Consider the following 22,558-nt stretch of genomic DNA (forward strand, 5'->3'; position numbering starts at 1 on the left):
CTCTTGTTGAAGTGTTCAGTTTTGGAGATTAATTTGGTTCCTTCAAAATTATGGAATTTATGGAAATTATCGAACCCTGAAGATGGCGAGTGAGACCTCGCCAAAATGTTGCTAAGACAATCTCAATCTTACACAGGAAAAGACCCGAATACAACAAGAGTATGTATGTATGTATGTATGTATGTATGTATGTATGTATGTATGTATGTATGTATATATAAAATGCTTTTCCTCCAAAAGTTCCCCCCCCCCAAAAAAAGCTTTTTATTTTTGGTGTCAAACAACAGAATTGGAGTCATAAACTTTCAGATTTCTGAAAGGAGATTTAGATTCAACTTTTCCTCCTAATCTGTCAAAGGTAAATTAAACAATTTTCTCAATCAGGTTTCAAGCCAAATCTTGCATTTGTTACATTTCCCTATTAAAAAGAGATATGCTATTGCTCTTCACTGCTTCTAGAATTATTTTTTATATACTAGAAATGGAATAGATGACTTGTGATTTATTAAATTATATTATTCTGCTTCCAGTGCAGAAGAAATCAAACTTTGTTCATATCACAGTTTAAATGAAAATCTAGCAATACAAGGAAGTATGAAAGAATAAATTAACAACAAGCCTTCTATGGCCAGATTTAGTCTACCCCCTTATTTCGCAACTAGAAGCTTGGTCTTGGACATATTGAACAATTGCTGTCTTCCTCTCTAGGCATTAATGCCACCCTACTCTATCCTAACTTGACAAAGGAAGTTTAGCAGCAACCAAACTTACTTCATCTGTTAAGAGAGTTGCCATTGCTCTGCCAATTTCATGGTAGGCCTTCAATCTGGCTCTGGGACCCAACAGGATAAAGAGGAATCTACAAACAAATACACAAAAATCATAAATGGCACCACTATATAAAGAGCCTTTGAGAATGGCAGTGTACAAGAAAGTAAGGAAGTCAGTAATGCTCATTTTCCTTGAACACTGAGACCAGAATCCTACACACAGCTAAATAACTGTGAAAGTGGGAGATGTTGGAAGAATTGGAAAGGAAAATAGAGTTTAGATGCCTGGTTCCTGCACTGATAAATTCATTTTTAATCTGGAAGAACTTTTGAGGTTTTTTGTCTAAACTGTGTAATCACAATGGAGAACACAATTGCTCTTGAGCCCAGCTAGAAGAGAGAACCTCAGACACCATAAAGACTTGGTCTCTTTTATAACTAGTTCTAGGCTTGTTCCTCCATTTAGTGAGGAATTACATCTATTATTTGGCCTTGTTGAGTCTACCCTCTGTAGTTCCCAAACAATGGTTTGTTATTTACGTTATGTGTGAACTCAGGCTTCTTCAATAAGTCTTGTGTTGCGAGCTCAGCCACTGTCTGTTAGGCCTGGGATAGGAACAGCAACTTAGTTTGTGCTTCCATGTTCCACTAAGAAGAACATTTCAGAAAGGCCAGAAATTGAAAAGGATCGTTAGATCATCAAAATCAAAGAATTCAAATTAAGTATTCCCCATAGCTTCTTTCTGAACATACCTAAGCACTTGGAGAATGCAAGACTAGGAATCAGAGCTGCATTGATGCAGACACATTTTATCTGGCTGATATACTAATTAATTTAGGCAACATCCAACTGCCACAACTGAATGTTTAAGTGTGGCAAGTGAGCAGGCTGAAGTCCTCTAGTTCAGTGGTTCTCAACCTTCCCAATGCCGCGACCCTTTAATACACTCCCTCATGTTGTGGTGACCCCCAACCATAAAATTATTTTCGTTGTTACTTCATCTGTAATTTTACTGTTTTGAATCGTAATGTAAATATCTGATATGCAGGATATATTTTCATTATTACAAATTGAACATAATTAAAGCATAGTGATTAATTAGAGCCGAGGTGGGGCAGTGGTTAAATGCAGCACTGCAGGCTATTTCAGCTGACTGCAGTTCTGCAGTTCGGCTGTTCAAATCTCACCGGCTCAGGGTTGACTCAGCCTTCCATCCTTTCGAGGTGGGTAAAATGAGGACCCGGATTGTTGTTGGGGGCAATATGCTGACTCTGTAAACCGCTTAGAGAGGGCTGAAAGCCCTATGAAGCAGTATATAAGTCTAACTGCTATTGCTATTGCTAATCACAAAAATAATATGTAATTATATATTGTGAAATGGTTTGCTAATGAAAATAATATAATATAATATAATTAATATAATAATATAATATAATATAATATAATATAATATAATATAATATAATATAATATAATATAATATAATATAATATAATATAATATAATATAATATAATATAATATAATATAATATAATATAATATAATATAATATAATAATAATATAATATAATATAATAATATAATATAATATAATATAATATAATAATATAATATAATATAATATAATAATATAATATAATATAATATAATATAATATAATATAATATAATATAATATAATATAATAGTAATAATAATAATATAATAATATAATATAATATAATATAATATAACCTCTAACCTTGTTACAAAAAGTCCATGAAACATTTCAGTTGGTAACAAAATAAAAATAAAATGGAGAAGAAAGACAGTAAAAAAAGTGGGTCAAAGAGAAATACAGTACTAGGTTGGATATCCCCTCCTATTTTTCATCTTGTCCTATTGGTTCTTTATGATTTATCAATTGTTGTTTGTAACTAATGATTGTAACTATTATTATGACCTATGACCTATTACTTGCTGTTTATATGTACACTGTGAGTTGGTGCACTGGAGACAAATTCCTTGTGTGCCCAAGCGGCTGCTGAAGATGTTTTGTGACAGCTACCTTTTTTCACCCTCCCTCCCTAAATTCCTGGAATCCTCTCGCTCCCAAGTTTTCCAACCACTCACTCATTCATAGATATCGCGGGAAGGAAACGAAGGCGGGTCTCCTTGTGAATGGACAGAAGTTTTTACAGAAAAGGGAAAACCCAAACGTCTGGAGCCAGTTGCTACAGAGTGTCTGGGTGAACTCCAAATCTCCTAGGAGGCGGAAGGAACATTGTCGCCATCCTTCCCGCCTCGGTTCTCAGCTTCCTGGCGTCCCCTCCCCTCCCCTCACTGCTGGAAGACCGAACTCAGCCTGGCCTCCTCTCAGGGCGCTGCCTCACCAGCGCTCAGGCACTCAATTCTCCCCACTCAGCTGTCCAATCCACCCACCGGTGCCTCTCATGTCCCAATTGGCTGGGCGATGTGTCCATGTGCCACCACTCCTGTCAGGTAGCCCCACCCTTTTGTAAGGCAGCGCCTGCTGCCACCTGCCACCTCCGCTCCCCTGGCTCCAAACACTGGCACACAGGTGTCTTGGTTCCTAAGACCATCGAAAATATGTCTTTTACGATGGTCTTAGGTGACCCCTGTGAAAAGGTCATTCGACCCCCAAAGGGGTCGCGATCCACAGGTTGTGAACCGCTGCTCTAGTTATATATCAGAAGATAGTTGACTGTGTTAATTTCCAAAGGTAGCTTCATTTGAGATGCTTGATGCTAATAGGGAATTGCTCCATTCAAGCATACCTGAAATCTGCTATTCCACTAAAAGTCTTTAATAAAGATCATCTGACCTCTTTTCTATTCTTTCTGATTACCTGCTAGGAAAAGCAACTTCAGTCAAACTTCCAAGAAGCAATGAGTTTTGCAGGCGTACAAAAGCAATGAAGGGCTTTTCTAGGAAAGAGGCTTCTCCTACAAGAATGTTGGCCACTTCAGTTCCAGCTGGAATTTTCTTTTTAAACCGATTTTTTAGCTGCAGTGAAAAGAAATTAAGAATAAGAAACCAAAAATCAGGAGGAGACTAATTATATTAAACAGCATAACCTTTTGTGAACTGTTGCTTATTTCATCAGATGCAGTTCATCAGTTGGCAAATTTCCAGAATGCAGAAAGCAACAGCAAGATACTAGAATATTCCTGAGAATTCCTGAGAAAATACTGTCATCCTTCACTGCCATTAACACAGCCTGATCATCATTAGTTGTACTTCATTTATAACAGGAAGAAGGAATGCAAACCTTGTGAAGAGCACAGAAAAAGCTCTTCCCTCAAAGAGAGTTTTTATAAAATGATATATTATTGATATAAGGTAGCCCTTGACTTATAACTGTTCATTTAACCACAGTTTGGAGTTGTGTCAGCTTCAGAAAATGTAACCTACAACCCATTATCAAATTTACAACCACTGTACCATCCTCAGAGTCATGTGGTCATAATTTGGGTGCTTGGCAATTGGCTTGCATTTACGACAGTTGCAAAATCTTGCCATTGTGTGATCATCATTTATAATCTTCCCAGCTGGCTTCCAAAAGCAAAGTCAATTTTGGAAAGCCAGAACTGGCACTTGAACCCTGAGTTTTACAGGTGTATATGGAATGTTGAAAATATACCCAGTGTTACATCAACAGCACTGTTGGAATCCTTCTGGGTGTGTGTGTGTGCAGGGCGGGTTTTGCCTGCCTGAAACACACACACACACAGGGATGGAGAGACATCGTACCAGAAAAATCTTTCCGGCCTAAACGGTCAGGACTCATTATGCAGCCTCATGAACTATGTGAGCCAGCTACTCCCACACCTGCCCTTTCTCCCCCCTATGCTGTGCTGTAAATTTCTATTCCCCCTTCCCCCTCCCAATGCCATGCAGCTTGTAACTTTCTACTCCCCCTTTCCCCTCCCAATGCCATGCAGCTTGTAACTTTCTATTCCCCCTCTGCCCTCCCTATGCGATGCTGTGATTTTCTATTGGTTTATTTGTAGAATGCTGTGACTTTTCATTAGTTTACTTGTACCATGTGTGATTATATATGCCTTTTGATACGCTCCTTTTGATGATGCTGTAACTAACTTTTCTAATAAAAGAGGTCTTTAAATGTACTTCGAAGCTCGCTCATCCCGAGGAACTCTGCCTGGTGTTTTCCTTTCAATTCGGCCAAGGACACATGAGCGGCCCTCCAGTGTGGCGACAACGCCGCACAGCACACATCTCTTATTCATGATATGGCTTTCATGATATGAACATTATTTGCATGACATGGTTACCTGCTTTCTGTGTAATCCTCTCTTAGTTGTTCTATTGTACCCAACCGTTCTGATCTTGACTGTTAATCTGTTCCCAAACCCCAACATAGAGCATCTTACATGTCTGACATTAGAATGCAATGTTATCCTTATAAAAATAAACATATATTACTATACTATTACCATAATAAAAATTGATAAATTATATTTTTGCAAAATAAAAGGGTGAGAGGTGTTTATGGCTTCTTGTACCCTCGATAAAAGTATAAAGCTTCAACTTTCCGAATGTGATAAACCTCAAATTAGATAGGTCGAGCAAACAGGAGAAAATAGGAGTTTGGCAAGAGAGTCAGAAGAGACAGAAGGAGAGGAAGAGCTCAAACTAATGCCTGCTACTCTGCTGATTGACAGCAGAAGTCACCTTGAGAAACTAGAGACTGTTGTAGTGGTGAATGATTCTGTCTCCAGAGCAGTGGTGGGTTCCAGATCCTGTTGCAACTGGTATGATGCAATGGGGCCCAGCGTCCCCCACATGCATGTGTGCAGCATGCGCACACACGTCCTTACCTCTGTGATGCCTCCACGATGCTCCAGCTGCTCGGCGGAGCATCGCGCAGGCGCCGTACTCTCCGTGCGCATGTGCGAAAGCGCCGAAGAGCTCAAATAACAGGTAAGGTGCTTGGGCAGGTGGGCCCTCCAGAGCACCATACCGGAATGGTACCCGGTGCTCTCGGCAGGCACCGGTATGCCAGTACCGGGGCGTACCGCCTGCAACCCACCATTGCTCCAGAGGAACTAAGGCAAAATAGTTTTGCAGAGTGCATGATGCCTTCAGGTGCTGATATCTTGATACATATCTTGATAGATAGATATCTTGATAGATATCTATCAAGAATGCTTGATAGATTAAGTTAGTAAAATTATTCAAAGCCATCAGCTATTATCTTTTCCTAATCTGGGTAAGCAAAATAAAAGTGCAAGTATTTGGTTTGGTTGTACTTTATGTGGAAGTGATCTAGATGTCTTTGTTAATTACAAGTTAAATATGAGATAGATTGTGAGTTGCTCAACAAGGAAATACTACCAAGTTCATTAACAGGATACTCAGTCTGGATCACAGGAAATAATTTTTCCACTCTGCTCTGGTTAGACCACACTTAGACCACTGTTTCTAATGTTGATGTTTGTGTGTCTTATAGTAACATCCTTCACTTGATAGCCCCACCATTTTATCACACACCCTCATTTGTACATTTAACACCATTGCTTACCTGTTCCATTAATGGTACCTCTGAGACCTCACACTTTGCATCTGAATGTCTGTTAGCCCTATCTGCAACATTAAAAAAAAAAGAATAAGAGATCAATGATGTTCCATATATAGTGTAGCTTAATTATGAGTTACTTCCACAGTAATTGCAATTTTAATTACAATGCATTATAACCTTCAAGTCCTTTAAATTATTTTAATCCAACCTATAACCACTTTAACAACATACTGGACCTTTGCCCATGCTATTCTTGCTGACTTCAATTTGTACTGTTTTCTGCTTTACCACCTTCACATTCATCTGCCTTCAGAATTTTTGCCTAACTTTGCAAAGGGTTCAGGTTGTATATTAGCATTGTAAGAATTATTTATTGTACTCTCTCTTCTGTTTGAAGAGTCCTTTTCATCCCATTCTGTCAGCGCTCTAGGCGTCTAGGGGCATCTCTGCAATGCTTGCTTATTTCCTCATGTTGTAATTATAGGGACAAGAAAATGGGAAGGATACTCTTTAGCATAGTTTAGCATGGGCTGCATAGTTTAAAAATGTGCTGATAAAAGCTGGACCAAATGCTATACTGCTACCATTAACATGTAAATATCAGTGTTAAACTATGGAGTTTCTCCTGCTGTTTATGGCTGACATAAGAGGGAGCAGCTACATAGCATCTAAGCTTCATATTTGAATTGGCAGTAAGAAAAAAAATGCTAGTTACTTACCAGCACAAGGGGACTTGACCATTTCAAAAAGCATCTTCAGTTGAGATTTGGTTGCATGATGATAAGGTTTGAGGAGTAAGACATAGGTAAGTTTCTTCAAGAGTTCCGGCTTGAAGGCCTGTTTCTCTATCTGGATATCAATCACTTTTTCTTGAACATAAAATGAACACGTGTTGAAACTACTAAATCACTTCCTTTCCTGCAATCATATCTACCTTTTGAACTTCATTGAAAGGCATTTTGTATCAATAACTCTATGTTAATTAGCAATTGTTTTAATAAAATAGAAATAAATCCATATACTGGAGGTAAGGGAATCAAGCAATTTCAATAACAGCATTGATTCCCTTACTAAATTAAACTTGCAACCTTTAAGATTTAGTGTAACAGGAAAAATACTCCGCAGTCAGTGGTGGGATTCAAATAATCTAACAACTGGTTCTCTGCCCTAATGGGTAGGCCTGGCTCGGTGGTCATGTGACTGTGTGGGCGTGGCCAACTCAACATCACTCAGGTTGATGGGCGCTTTGCCTGAGCTGTTATAATGCAATGAGGGTTAACCGGAGAGGCAGTTTCTGTAAGCAGAGCAATACAGATTAGGCTAGAAACAACACCAGAATGTTTCCTTCCTGCTTTCCTTACAGGATTAGCCCTCGAAAATGGGGAAAAACAAAATGAGATTTCTTCCAACAACCGGTTCTCTAAACTGCTTAGAAAGTTAACAACCAGTTCTCCCGGACCTGGCTGAATCCCACCACTGTCCCCAGTAAACACAGTAGGATGGAGTTTCTGGAATGTATCTAACTTTCATCTACCATTTGTTCTTCTGTTGACTCATTGCCTGATTTACATGCTGTAGTGCCTGTTTCATAACCGCAGAGAGGAGTTTCCACAATGGACTATGCTATGGTTTAAAATTACATTGTTGGGATTCATTTAACTTTCTAATCCAAAGCCAAACAAACCTCACTGTGGCTTAACGTGATATGCAAACCCATTATGTGGGTTTGGCATGCCATGGCTTTCCCTCAAATTTGATTAGACTAATAAAGTAAAGTAAAGCAAACTAGTTCTTGAGAGATGACGGTGTTTCTGTTTTTCCAAATCACAGTGTGGGTCTGGAGACATGTTTGAATAGGACTGCTTCTGGATTGACATGGAGCAGACACTGATTTGAGACAGATTACACTATCTTTCTGGATCCTGAGAATACACTATAGCAGTGTTTCTCAACCTTGGCAACTTGAAGATGTCCGGACTTCAACTCCCAGAATTCCCCAGCCAGCATTCGCTGGCTGGGGAATTCTGGGAGTTGAAGTCCAGACATCTTCAAGTTGCCAAGGTTGAAAAACACTGCACTATAGCATGTTCTGTTCTCAAGAAGCTCAAGAAGCATAGATACTTTGCATATTTTATTTTACTTATCCTAGTGGCATCTCTCTCTCTCTCCCTCTCCCCCCTCTCTTTCTCTCACTCTCTTTCCCTCCCTCCCTCCCCCTCCCCTAAAGGCTTTAGCCTACTTCCTACAAGAACAGCCCTTTTTTTCCTTTCTCTCTCTCACCATAAGGAAATATGTCCTTGGGTTTTTTGAGCATAATTGTTTTCTTGCAATCATTTCATTGCCAAACTAGGTAACATCATCAGTGCTAGAAGGGAGTGGAGTTTGCCATCATTTTATGTTCTAGTTGTTTGGGGATGTTTTTGGTGGTTTCTTGATTAGGCTGTATTTACTGTTAGCTTGCTTGTTCCCTATAAGAAAATAATTCAAATAATCCTATATTTCATATCAAGCACATTTTTGAGAAAAGTACGCGTCCTTTTTTAAGCATCCATGGCTAGATATTTTAATGGGCTTATTCATATATACACATTCTGCTAAATACTGCCCAAGGAAATGAACTGGAGGATTCCAACCAAGTTTATGTTTAACGTTTGCCTTAAATATATGTGTCTCCATGCAAAAAAAAATGAGAGAGCCATCATCCCTTGCTTCTTTAGAAAAAGTGGTAGAAGGATTTAACAGTGCACAAGAACAAGGAAGAAGGGGGAACAAGAAGGTGTCTTGAGATACAAGGCTACTGGAAGTTCAAGATTCTTGAGTCATTTTTTTTCTTGCTACTTGCTGGGAAAATTATTCTTCTGGTGCTTTCCTGTCATTGTGAGGATCGCATTTTGCTCTGAGTGAAGAGGGAAGTTTGCAGGTGACAAGAAGATTAAAAAATTTCAGTTGTAAACAAATTATCAGTGTTTCTTTCCTGTGTGCTTCTTTTCTATTATACCATTAACGTTTTGAAAAATATTGCATACCATACATTCAAAGCTTTAAATCGAACTGTAGAAAAATGAACATCAAATGGATCCAGCCAAAAGTAACTTTTTGAATTAGTTAATGATACAGCACAAGATAGTGACTGTTCATAGAATGAAATGAAATTCATACCCCCCACCGAAAGGGAAATATATAAAGATCTTGGACTTTCACTTGACAGATGTGCATAATTGCCTATTTCCTCTTAATTTCTATATTGAGAGAAACTCTTGCAAGCAGTAAAGCTCCCCTAAAGAGCTGGGGAGAGACCATACTGAGATCCTATTCAAATTGTCTTTAACTAACCAGAATAAATGGCCATGTTCAGCTGAATAGTTCATTGCATATAAACTTGTTTGAAATTAAGCAAAACATTTGGATTCTTTACTTCAGCAGAACTTCATCAATGTGGAAGGCCAGAAATGAGCCATGTTAAATCTGTATAAACTACGCAATGCCAAAGCTTACACTGAGCCAAACACCAATTAAGAAAGTAGTGTTTTCATTGAAGAAGTTGCTTTTGTTCCAGAATAGAAGACACCTCATGAAGCAGAGATTATTTTTTTCCATACTTCTACATACCAACTATTTGTTTAAAATTATGAGCTTCCAAATCTAGAAGAACAGTTCCTTTTCTTATACAGGTCCTAACTTCAAACAAACTATGAAGGGGCAGAGTTGTGACGTGAGGCTTGCTCCAACGTTCTCCTCCATCTTCTACTTTTTCTTCAAACTTTATCCACCTGCAATAAAATACCTTAATTAGAGAAGTAATTAAATCCCTTGTTCATAGGACAATTTGTATTTCCATTTTTTAATTTATCAATCACTAAGAATTGACACCAATTTGATGGCTCACAAGATCATAAATCATCAAAGCATTACTTTTCAAAAAAATATACTGTATATCATTGGTCCCCCCCTCCCCTTCAAGCTCAAGGAAGAAGAAGATTCTAAAATGAACATGGGCATTTCTAGGATCCTTTCTTGTAATTAACAAAACACTGTCATTCTAAAGAAATCTGTCATGGAATTGCTGAATTACTAGTAAATTTTTTAGAATACCCTCCCCACAAATAGACCTTAGGCATTTATTTTACCATTAATAAACCAGTGAAGAATCAGGAGAAATGATCTGCCCCTTCCTAAAACATTAGAAACAACAAGGTCCCATCCTGGATGGTTGTGTTTTGGCCGTGGGAAGGATATTATCACTGAAACTGGGGTAGGATCAATAGGAGGTCTAACATGGCTGAGTGCAAAATCTCTCAGCTGACCTCAAGTCTGAACCTTTGTCGCACAGCTCAGCTGAGGACAACAGCAGGCAGCTGACCCTCATTGAAACAGCAGTGGGCCAGGCTGGTTTCTAAAAACAATGGTTGAGGTGAAGTGCCAATGCTTGGCTGAGGGAAGGGGCTACTTGGAGTGCCTGGCTGCACACATTGTACATCAGCTGGAGCTCGTCAAGTGCTATTTGCTATTATGCAGTTTGTGTGACTACAGACAATTTGTACCAAAGGCATAGAAACAAGCCAAGGCTTCTTTTCACCAAAACCATTTTCCAATCAAAACCTTTACTAAGTATGCATTTACCACAGTGCTGTGCAGTTCTAACGTGTATCTTATGCATCATTTACTTCTGTACCTGTGCTATTGTTACTCAGGGGTCAAAATGGCCATTAACATCTTGTTCACCACCTTATCTAAAAGGAAAAGGAAATATTTAATACTAAAAAGAAAGTTGGGTGTATTTCAGCACACCAAAGCTGATCTTAGCAATAGCAATAGCAGTTAGGCTTATATACCGCTTCATAGGGCTTTCAGCCCTCTCTAAGCGGTTTACAGTGTCAGCATATTGCCCCCAACAACAATCCGGGTCCTCATTTTACCCACCTCAGAAGGATGGAAGGCTGAGTCAACCCTGAGCCGGTGAGATTTGAACAGCCAAACTGCAGAACTGCAATCAGCTGAAGTAGCCTGCAGTACTGCATTTAACCATTGCACCACCTCGGCTCTATCTTCAGACCTAGAATGAGTTTTTCACCTGGATGAATCTGCTCTATACAACATAACAAAGAAAGCTAATAGAATTCTATTTCTTTGTATGCTGTGATGACTTTCACATTAGAAATACAGTTATAGAAAAGATGGAGAACATGTTTTCCCAGTACAGGTAGTCCTTGACTTACAACTGTTCATTCAATGCCTGTTCAAAGTTACAACGACACTGAAAAATATGACATGATTGCTTTTCATATTTACGATCTTTGCAGCATCCCCATGATCATGTGATCAAATTCAGATGTTTGGCAACTGGTTCGTATTTATGACCTCCCAGGATCATGTGATCACCTTTTGCAATGTTCTGACAAGCAAAGTCAATGGAGAAGCCATGTTTCTAACTCAGTGTTTCTCAACCTTGTCAACTTGAAGATGTCAGGACTTCAACTCCCAGAATTCCCCAGCCAGCATTCGCTGGCTGGGGAATTCTGGGAGTTGAAGTCCAGACATCTTCAAGTTGACAAGGTTGAGAAACACTGTTCTAACTCATCAACTTCAGTGATTCACTTAACAGCTATGGTAAGAAAGATCATAAAATGGGGCAGAACTCACTTAACAAATGTTTCATTTAACAACCTCAATTGTGGTCATAAGTCAAGGACTTATCTCTACAGAGAACATGAGGAAAGGAAGGAAACATCTTAGAATAACATAGCTTTAGAATAACTTCTAGAATGCCTAGAAATTGATGGCATTTGTGTGTATGTATTGGAATTCCAAAAACTTACACCATTCCCTGCAACTCCCCTTTTCCATTGGTTTCTCACTTCATGTGAGATTTTTGGGGAATCCAACATTCAATTTTGAATGTTACTGGCCTTACTTTATTAAACTATTACTGAACTTTGACTCAGCATCAGAAAAGATCAAGGATTGCATGATTATAAATGTATGTAAAAATTGAATATAGTAATAGGGATGAAACAATGGGAATTTTAATTAAAGAAGGGCATAAAACCCCTCTTCAAATAGTACACATAAAGTAAATTGGTTCAGTATGTTCTATTACTGGCACGTTACTCCAGTTTTCATCATTAAAATGAAGAATTCCTTTTCTAAAAATGTTGGAAATTCAATATTGGATGTGTTTTTTTTCACATTTGGTGGCAAGGTGGCAAACTGGACAGTTTTGGAAAATAATTCCTATTAGAATGAAACAAAATTTGAAAGCTGAATTTCATTTGCACTTTGTAATGTTCCGATTAAATTTTATTAAACCAGGCATTCATTCCAATTATACAGAATTACTTCTATGTATGTTAACCACTGCAATGGTATTATATGCTACTTATTGGAAAGAATATTCAATTCGTTTTTTTCAAAGAATGATTATCCAAGTTCTGGATGTATGCTTCAATGTGAAAATAACTTTATATTTAAAAAATGTGATGTAAAATAATTCTAACTGGAAATAATTTTGGACTAGTTTGATATGGACCCCATTATAGGGGTTTTCTGTGTTTAAAGTTTCAATCTTATGGAAAATTGGATTTTTAGTCTTGTTCCAATTAATTATAGCTCACAGTGTAGGTAATGATTTATACTGTATTAACCGGGTCTTCTTAGTTTTACAGCTAACAGCAATTTTAGTTTCCTTTAAAAAATGATGTGCCCATATGTTTGTGAGCAGTTAATGATATGTTAAAAACAATATTATTATCAAAATTTTAGATATTTTTTTTACTAATCTGCATCTTACCAATTGAGTTTTACTTTATCTTTCATGGCTTATACTCTTTTAAAGATGGTTTTAAAAAACCTTTAAAGGGGAGGATGGTCAACTTAAGTTAGTTACATATATCGATGCAGAACTTGTTAAGATCAGTTTGATTCAGTCTGCAGGTTCCAAGAGGTGACAGTTCCTGACTGATCTGTCTTCCTCACGTTCAGAAGCTAAATAAGCTCAGACCTTGAGAAGTTGATAAAAAAACTTCCAGCAGGAAAGCAATGGCAGATCAGTTCCATAATCCTGCCTGATATAGGCCACTTCACTGCTCTAAGGGAATTTCTTCATCACTGCGTTGCCGTGCTCCCCACCCATACCTTAGCTAGCGGATATCTAGCTTGACATGCAATTCGGTTCCCCCTTGCCAGTCCTTATCATGCCAGCATTGCCTATGTTCCCAATCAGCGCACTCCAAGATAATGTGGGGAGGCTGCCTTTGCACAAGCCTGCAATAAGGAGGAAATTATTACTTTAATCTGATATGCCTGAGGATGACTTCAGGGTCTCCCATTCATGGCGGGGATGAAATGAAAGCAACTTATTGGCCCGTGGCAGAGAAGAACTGCTGCCAGAGCACCTTTGCTGAGGTGGCGCAGTGGTTAAATGCAGCACTGCAGGCTACTTCAGCTGACTGCAGTTCTGCAGTTCGGCTGTTCAAATCTCACCGGCTCAAGGTTGACTCAGCCTTCCATCCTTCCGAGGTGGGTAAAATGAGGACCCGGATTGTTGTTGGGGGCAATATGCTGACTCTGTAAACCGCTTAGAGAGGGCTGAAAGCCCTATGAAGCGGTATATAAGGCTAACTATTGCTATTGCTCCATATTGAAGTGCATGTGGCAAAAGGTCTTCTGTTCACATCTATGCATGCAAAGAAAAAAAAGCAGGGGGAAATGGAGAGAGGCAGCATAACTTCCCACCAGTGAAGAAGACAGGTAATAGTAGGTTCTGGATTAAAATGGCCTTATTGGTAACACTTTTGTGTGTAACTTTAAAATGCAGTGAGTTAACTCAGATCGTTTGGAATGGGATCCTGGTGTTCAGCTTCAGAACCTTGTTCTGACAGTCCCACTCCTTTTTAGCACCATTTCATCCTTGCAAGGCAACTAGCCAAATGTCCTAGCCTCCTGCATGTAAAGGATGGGTTTATATCTCTACCTTTGTCTCTGGGGACTTACCTGGCAGTTTGCCTCCATTCCTGTCCTTCAGCTGTACTGAAGAGCTCGGAGAGCTGTATAAATAGTACGGGACAGCTTGCTTCTTCATTCTTCTCCTCCTGTCTCAGGATCAGGCTAACCCTCTCAGCTGCTGAAGATGTGCTAGAGCTGAAGATACTTCTGCGGACGGCTTGGCAGAGGACCACAGAATTTATGCTGGAGGGTGCCCGGTCTGCACTGCTGCAGTTGCTCTTCGTGTCAGGCTGAGAAATTAAATCTCCTGTCATTTCTACGAGACAGTCCACTGTTGCACCCACTAGCCTTGTTTCGGACATTCTGAGATGAGGGACGATTAGGGCTCTTCCTTCAGCACATTGTTTCTGGGCCTCCCACTCCTCTCTTTGGCAAGCTGCTTGGTCCCAGTAGAGCAGAAGCTGAACAGAGCCAACAAGTCATCCTGGCTTTATAAGGGACTGGAACTAGTTCAGGCCAGATCCACCAAAATAAATGGCAGCACCACCCCAAACAATATTGCAAGGGAGAGAGGTTCAGCCCTGAAGAGACCAGTCTGAGCTCACCTAGGCAGCTCCATTCTGCCCATTCAATCAGAGCCTGCTCACCTCATATAGAGGAGGCTCGGGCTTGTTTACAACTGTGCACAGGGCAAGCTGTCCTGCGAACCAGAGAAATTTGAGACAAGAAAAGTGTTAAGGTGGGGGTAGGGGGAAAAAGAGCAGAAACCTGACACATCCTGTCTTGTAATGCAGGGAAAGCTGAAAGGTTTCCAAAAAGTAGAGAAATTGGGGCTCCTTGAATGACAATGAATTGCCCAATGTGGAGGAGATGTAGGCAACTGCGTGGGAATATTTACCTGGCCACAACTGCATTTCTGGATGGCTGAACTAAGACCAGACACAGATCCATCCCCTCTAAATCCATGTAATCAGGGAAGCTGAGGCTCCCTGCTCAAATCATTTAAGTATGACTTGACATTAAGTATGTTCATGACATTTAAGTAAAGAGGCAATAAAATTGTGGTCTTATTAACACTGTTCACAGAGGTCAGGATGGTTGAGCCAAGGTGGCGCAGTGGTTAAATGCAGCACTGCCGGCTACTTCAGCTGACTGCAGTTCAGCAGTTCGGCTGTTCAAATCTCACCGGCTCAGGGTTGACTCAGCCTTCCATCCTTCCGAGGTAGGTAAAATGAGGACCCGGATTGTTGTTGGGGGCAATATGCTGACTCTGTAAACCGCTTAGAGAGGGCTGAAAGCCCTATGAAGCGGTATATAAGTCTAATTTGCTATTGCTATTGCTATTGATACTTTTTACAGGATTGTATGAATTCTCCTAGGGACAACTGTTTTGGTCAATTAGGTCAACCCTGGTGCCTAAGGAATGTAGGAACAAACCCATGTTTTCTTGGCTCAACAGTACCTACTTTCTGGAGGAGGGCATGTTTATCTGATCCAAAGTCATCCTGCTGGCTTTTGTGTTTAAGACAGGACTACAATTAAAAGTTTACCACTTTCTAATCCAGTGTCTTTAATCACTATGCCAAACAGCGTAGTTTGCTTTGTTTGCTTAAGAGATGTGGGGGCTCAGGGGCTAAGACACTGACCTTGTCGATCAGAAAGATTGGCAGTTTGGCGATTCAAATCCCTAATGCTGCATAACGGAGTGAGCTCCTGTTACTTGTCCCAGCTTCTGCCAACTTAGCAGTTCAAAAGCATGTAAAAATGCAAGTAGAAAAATAGGAACCACCTTTAGTGGGAAGGTAACAGCATTTTGTGCACCTTTGGCATTTAGTCATGCCACATGACCACAGAGACGTCTTCAGACAGTGCTGGCTCTTCAGCACTTCAGCATCGCCTCCTAGAGTCAGGAATGGCTAGCACATACGTATGTGCAAGAGGAACCTTACCTTTTCCTTTTATAATTCTTTGAAATAATGGAAAATACTTGTAGCTCGGTTTTAGGTTTTGGCAGTGGTTTGTTCTCCTAGCTTGTTTCAATTTAGTTTTTGAATATTTCATTACCCGACTACGTAACATGAGCAGCAGGAATTTTTTTTCCTATTCTCCTTAGCTTATAAATGTCTTGTGTAGCAATATGGTAAATTGGTTGTATGATTGGCTAACAAACATTAACAAGCATATTGATCTAGATCCAGCATATGAATATGTAAGAAACCAGGCAATTTCAACAATCAATCAACAAGAGAACCAATCAGCTGCTCAGAATTTAAATATAGCTCCAAACAAACAGCCAATCACACGACCAACTGGCCACATTGGTACATAAGACATTTATAAGCTAAGGAGAATAAGGACAAGAATATCCTGCTGATGATGTTATGTAATCTGGTAACAAAACGTTCAGAAACTAAATTCAAACAAGCTTGGAGAGCAAACCATTGCCAAAAACTATAGCTGTTATCAAACTTGCAAGAAGAGAAAACATGTGTCTTCTGGCATCTGAGAACTGTTCATTTAGCAGGTAGGGTAGGATCAAATTGGACCAAACTGATGTTGGATTTCTCATCACGTTTGTATGTATTTCATATTTCTTAACATTCCATCTCCCTCCCTTTTAAGATAATAAAAAGAGGAAGAAGTGTTTAGGCTTTTCCTCTGTGCTATAATTCTAATGAAGTAACCTACATTGGGCTGTATTTAGCATTTTAGTATTATCCTTCCCCATATCTGAGTGTTACAACCTGGAGAGGATGGATATTCTCGATTAAACATAGGGAAGCCTTTTTTGAGAAGACAGCTATAAATTTTCCTCTATTTATTCTAATGTATTTGCAAACCATCCAAACCAACTGCAAATCTAGGTGGCAAAGAAAAAAGTATAAAAAGAAATAATCTATAAAATAAAAGCAGTACCATATTCACCTACGAGGAATACTCAGAATCAAACCATACAAGGTGGAGGAACATTGGAATAATATGGCTTTAAGGGCCTTGTGGAATGCAAAAAGGAAAGAGGCCAAGTGTATCTCTGAAAGTGTATTCTGCTTTATGAGAACTACAACCCGGAAGGTGTGCAGCCTTGTGCACACACATATACAACCTTTGGGGGAGGGGAATTCCCCAGAGCACCTTGGGATGTTCAGACAAGATGAGCAAGTTCAAGTCTGCCAAGGTGGTGCATGTTATGATCTGGTTCTACCTGATAAACCAGCACTTTGAATTAAGCCTGAGAGCCTCCTGGGAACCAAGACAGCAACCTAAGGATTAATGTTATCCTGAAATGGCAAGTTGTCCAATCAGCAGGATGGCTGCTACATTCTGTACCAGCTGCAATTCAAGTCATCTCCAAGGGCAACACCATTGTGAGCTCCAGTGAAGTAATGCAATAGCAATAGCACTTAGAATTTAGATACCGCCGCATAGTGCTTTACATAACTTTTTGGGCGGTTTTCATTGTCAGCATATTTCCCCCAACAATCTGGGTCCTCAGTTTACCAACCTCGGAAGGCTGGGAGGTTGAGTCAACCTTGAGTCAGCATAATCGAACTCCAGGCTGTGGGCAGAGTTAGCTTGCAATACTGCATTCTAACCACTGTGCTACCACAACTCCAACCACGTGATCAGGACATGAGTCACCTTCATTAAGCCATCTGTGCTAGATGAGGTTTAAAATGGCATACTAGCCAAAATTGACAATATTAAGTTACAATATATGGTTTGAATTAGAGGTGTGTGTTTTTTGTACATAAATATATGAAAGTCTGTTGATATATATACAAGAAAGTGCAAGTATTCCTATGCATTGAGCGCTTGAACCTTTATTCCAAAATATTTTCATAAGATGAATTAAGTGATCAGTTGCACTTTGTGTCAATGCTCTCCACATCTTGAGCCCTCCATACACATTTAGTTCATTATCCAGTTCATTATTTTACAGTAAAAAGGTTATTATCTATATTCCTAAAGCATTCAGGAGATATTGAGATGGAGGAGAGAAAAGAAATTTATTTTATTGGTTCTTCCTGATTATTCACATTTTTAAAAGTTTCTTACTTTTTTTCAGACAAGTAATCTGCTATAGTATGCAAAATAGCTACATTTTGTGTGCCAGCTTATAAAATCCACTAAAAGATTCTTACAGATTTACTTATTAAATAGGCTTTTTCTTCTGTAGCTGCATTTCACACATTTTATGTACTGAAAATGATGTTGCTGGTTTGGGACCAAAAATAAAACAACTTACTTCTGTGTGCAATTACAACATACCTACAAAGGCAGACATAACAAACAGCTCAGGGCTAATACTAAAGATTGCTACAAAGGGATAGTGTAAAGAAACCACTATATGTGTATAGTTCAAATATGTTTGCGTGCACCAAAATATCAGGTGTTTTTACTGTAAACAATGCACATCTCATGGAGTCGGGTGGGGCTAAGAAGATGGAAAGTGTCCAGCAAGTGCAACAAACATGTTTCACTGAGAGACATAATGACATTGTTAGGTGCCAAACATGAGCGCCTGAAAAAAGTAGAATTAATTATCTATTAAGAACATTTCTGTTTGGTGTTACAGCAGAATTATTAATTTTGCTGACAATTTCAAAACATTCAAATGTCACAACTAACAAAAACAAATTCTACGATGACCTTAAGCTGCTGATAAATAATGTGCCATCTACATTGAATTTACATAGCATACAAAACAATGTGAGTCTAAGATGAAGTGAAACAGGATAGTTTATAACAATTGTTCAGTCTCTGTCTGGTATTCTTGTGACTTGAGCAATTCACAACAATGCTTAATCTCCTTCATCTGTCTTTATTTATTTATTATTTTTTTATCTCGTCTTTACCTTCTTTATAAATAACTCGTGGCAAACACACATAATGCTCCTTACATTTCCTATTTTCCCCACAACAACAAGAACCCTGTGAGGTGAGTTGGAGTGAGAGCGAGTAACTGTCGGGTTCCAAAGGGTTAATGAAAACAGCCAAACATGGAGACGGTTGGAAAATGCAGTTTATCTTCTTCCTCCGGCACAAACTGACCAACAAAGCAGTAAGGCAATGAATAGATTGTCAGAGCTGACACCCAGTGCTCCCCACCACCTTTTATAGTTACTTGGTAATTAGGCTAAACCCCATCCCCACGCTTGTGCACACCCATCACCTTGTGACCCAGAGTGAAAACTACCAGGCAGTTAATCATGGATTGTTCACAGTCAGTTGTCAGTTCTGGAATGTTTTCAGTGGAAACTCCTGGCAGTCAATCAAGAAGAGCTTTGTAGAGTTATCAGGTAGATTGCTTTTGGAGGAGGAAATCTCCATCTGGTAAGCACCATCCTTGGCAGCTGGCCCTGTTGTCCCCCCCCCCCCCCAATGAAAGCCATGCGTCCCCTCTACCACAGAGACAGCATCTGGGGAGTTAAGTTAGTGTCAGCCTCTGCTTCACTTGCTTGCTATCGGTTGCCATAGAAATGGGGAGAGCGGGGGCATGGTATTTGGGAAGGGAATTGTATGGTACTGGAGGAGAAATGAAGACGGGAGTTTCCTTTTCACCATCTTCTGTGCATGCTGATGGCTGATGTTTGGTCTTGGTCAAGGCCAACCATCTTGCATACCAACCTTATGAAGTCTTTTGAAGATGCACCCCACATGACACCTTAGAGAATTGCAGATTGGACACTGGGCTGAGGTAATTGGAGGGAGGGGGCTGGGTAATCATTTGATATGTACTTGTTCGCGCCTTTTTTGCTCAGATCTTGCTTATGGTGCATCCAGACCTCTAAGGGTATCCCTCCCCCTTCTAGTGAATGCCGCCACGTCAACAGGATCCACCGGACTGCGAATGCCTCTTTCTCCCAAATGGGCCAGTTGCGTTCGTTCCCTGTTAACCTCCTTGAGGTGTAGGCACACAGCTGTAGGACTCCTTCATTGTTCCTTTGTAAGAGGACTGCAGCCACTGCCATATCATTGGCATCTGCCTGAACCACAAATGGTTTAGTGGGATCTGGATGTTTCAGTACTGACTCTTGTGCAAACAAGGACTTCAGATGCTCAAATGCTTGCTGACACACTATTGTCCACACAACCAGGCTTCCCGGTTGAGGGTTTGCCGTGAGATGTTTTGTACATAAGAGTTCAGTTAGTGGAAGGGCCACTTGGGCAAAGGATGGGATGAACTGGCGATAGAAATTGGCAAACCCTAAAAAACTCTGCAACTGCTTGCGGGTTTTAGGAGCCTGCCAGTCCAACACCGCCTTTACCTTCGCGGGGTCTATCTCCACCCCTTTAGGTGAAATACGGAACCCAAGGTAATCTAGTTGCATCCTGCGGAATTCACATTTAGACAATTTGATGTATAAATGTGCGTCCGCAGCTTTTTAATCACTTGGCATACAAGAGTTACATGTTCCTCCATGGTCTTGGTATATATAAGGATATCTTCTAAATAGATGCTCATGCAACACCTCGTTAATTAGCTGCATGAACACCGCTGGGGCTCGTTGCAGTCCAAAGGGTATAACCCGGAACTGGTAACTGCCTAGAGGACAATTGAAAGCTGTCTTCCATTCATCACCAGCCCGAATGCGTACCCTATAGTACACCTCCCTGAGATCTAATTTCGTGAATATGTGTCGCTCAACTAACCTAGCCAGCATGTCCTTCATTAAAGGGAGAGGGTACAGATGTTCCACACAGATGGCATTAATGTGCTGGAAGTCAACACAGAGGCATAAGCTGCCATCCTTTTTCTCCTGGAAAATAATGGGGGCAGCTACTTTTCTATGTATGCCCTCATTTCTGTTAGCTCTTGCGAGTCATAGAATACATTTGGGGCATTGGTAGTTTAGCCCCAGGGAATAGTTCCACGGCACAATCCGTGGGGCGGTGAGGGGGCAAAGTATCACATTCCTGTTCACAACATACATCTTTTAAGTCTGTATATACCTGAGGGAATTGCTCTTCCCCAGCTGTATGTACTGATGGCACTGTAGCTCGGAATCCCACCAGGCCCTGGGCCGTGGTTTGTGCCTCATGAGAAGGGGGACAAGACCGAGGCCTATTCTGAGATGCCTACTACCACCACACCACCATATAGTGGGTCCCCATTTGTCCAACTGTGCCAAGCCTAATACAATTTCCTCTGTAATGTTTGGAACCACTACAAAACGCAGGACCTCCCGGTGATACAGATTCAAAGCCATTATTAGTAGCAAGCCATGGACCTGATTAAAGCTTCCCCAGGTCTTACTCAATTTTTCACAATATCACTACACAGAGAAGCTTTACCTCCATATCCTCTATTATTTGGTTTACAAATTGCACTGAGAATAATCAATGCTCATCCAAACCATCTTAGCTAAATTTGTACAACCTGGGTGAATCACATTATGGCTTAGCATATTTACCAACTCTGGGTTCACATATTGCGCAAAACTGTGATACACTTGAGTCTGAAATTAGTATGATGTTTGATGTGTGAAATCAAAAGAGGAATATGGGATCAGCAACACAAGGGAAGAAACAGTGACAATATAGCAATTAAAAACCGCAAACATTTTATATCCACAATTTTGGACAACAGCACAGATGGATTGCCTATCTTGTATGCATATAACCAATGTGAAATATACACCAACACAAATTGTTTACTTCACTTGTTGAAAGAAGATCAGAGTCATGAACACTGGAAAAATCAATATCAGCTTTCTAGCCTTGATTAGAAGTTGATTACCAAGTTGGTAACCTCCTGTTCTGGTTGTTACCCTTAGCAACAGCTGATTGATCTGGAGGAGAGATGGAAGTTGCAGTCTACTCATTCTTTCTCTATATCCTGATTTAGTTTCTGGAAACTGCTGTTCAGACATACTCATGGAAAATAGCTTTATCTCCTATCATTGATTATCTGTGCAAGAGGTAATCTGAGACTTCCATGCCTATGTGCCCAGGGCAGCCTCCCATTGCTGCCTCTTTCTCAGTTGCATAGTCTACAAAGTATAGCCAAATGCCACATGCCACACCCTGAAAGTAACAGGAACATTTTGTGGTTGTTGTTGTCTTCCACTGTTATTAAACTGTTCGTGAAAAGCTGACAGGTTGCTACAGGTCTTTGGAGAAGAAAAGAAGAAGTTTTACCAAAGGAAAAAAATATGCTTAACTAGGAAAACCACTAAAAGGGGGTTTGAATTTTATAGCAATCACAAGATGGCAGGTCAATGCCACACACTTGTATATCTGTGTTAATCCCCCCCCCCCCGCTCCAAGTAATTTTTTACAACTATTACTATCTTTTCAGGA

General features: G+C 40.0%; 1 protein-coding gene across 2 annotated transcripts in view; it reads right to left on the bottom strand.

The window, feature by feature from the left end:
* SLC4A9 (solute carrier family 4 member 9) overlaps nucleotides 1-14,622 on the bottom strand; it is a 44,225-nt gene extending 29,603 nt beyond the window's left edge. The window contains exons 1-6 of one of the 2 annotated variants that reach the window (XM_087722103.1): nucleotides 14,303-14,622; nucleotides 9,923-10,083; nucleotides 7,033-7,182; nucleotides 6,317-6,378; nucleotides 3,620-3,777; nucleotides 772-859 (exon numbers count right to left, since the gene is read on the bottom strand). In XM_087722103.1, the coding sequence (XP_087578229.1) occupies nucleotides 772-859; nucleotides 3,620-3,777; nucleotides 6,317-6,378; nucleotides 7,033-7,182; nucleotides 9,923-10,083; nucleotides 14,303-14,616 (933 nt within the window). In that variant the 5' untranslated portion in view covers nucleotides 14,617-14,622. Of the gene's footprint in view, nucleotides 1-771; nucleotides 860-3,619; nucleotides 3,778-6,316; nucleotides 6,379-7,028; nucleotides 7,183-9,922; nucleotides 10,084-14,302 lie in introns of both variants that reach the window. The other variant, XM_087722104.1, reaches the window with a different exon arrangement.
* Between the last annotated feature and the right edge of the window lie 7,936 nt (nucleotides 14,623-22,558).

The sequence above is a fragment of the Thamnophis sirtalis genome, unplaced genomic scaffold (genome assembly GCF_051295495.1).
Source record: "Thamnophis sirtalis isolate CommonGarterSnake01/CBP01778 unplaced genomic scaffold, rThaSir2_p1.2 scaffold_8, whole genome shotgun sequence".
NCBI lineage: Eukaryota > Metazoa > Chordata > Lepidosauria > Squamata > Natricidae > Thamnophis > Thamnophis sirtalis.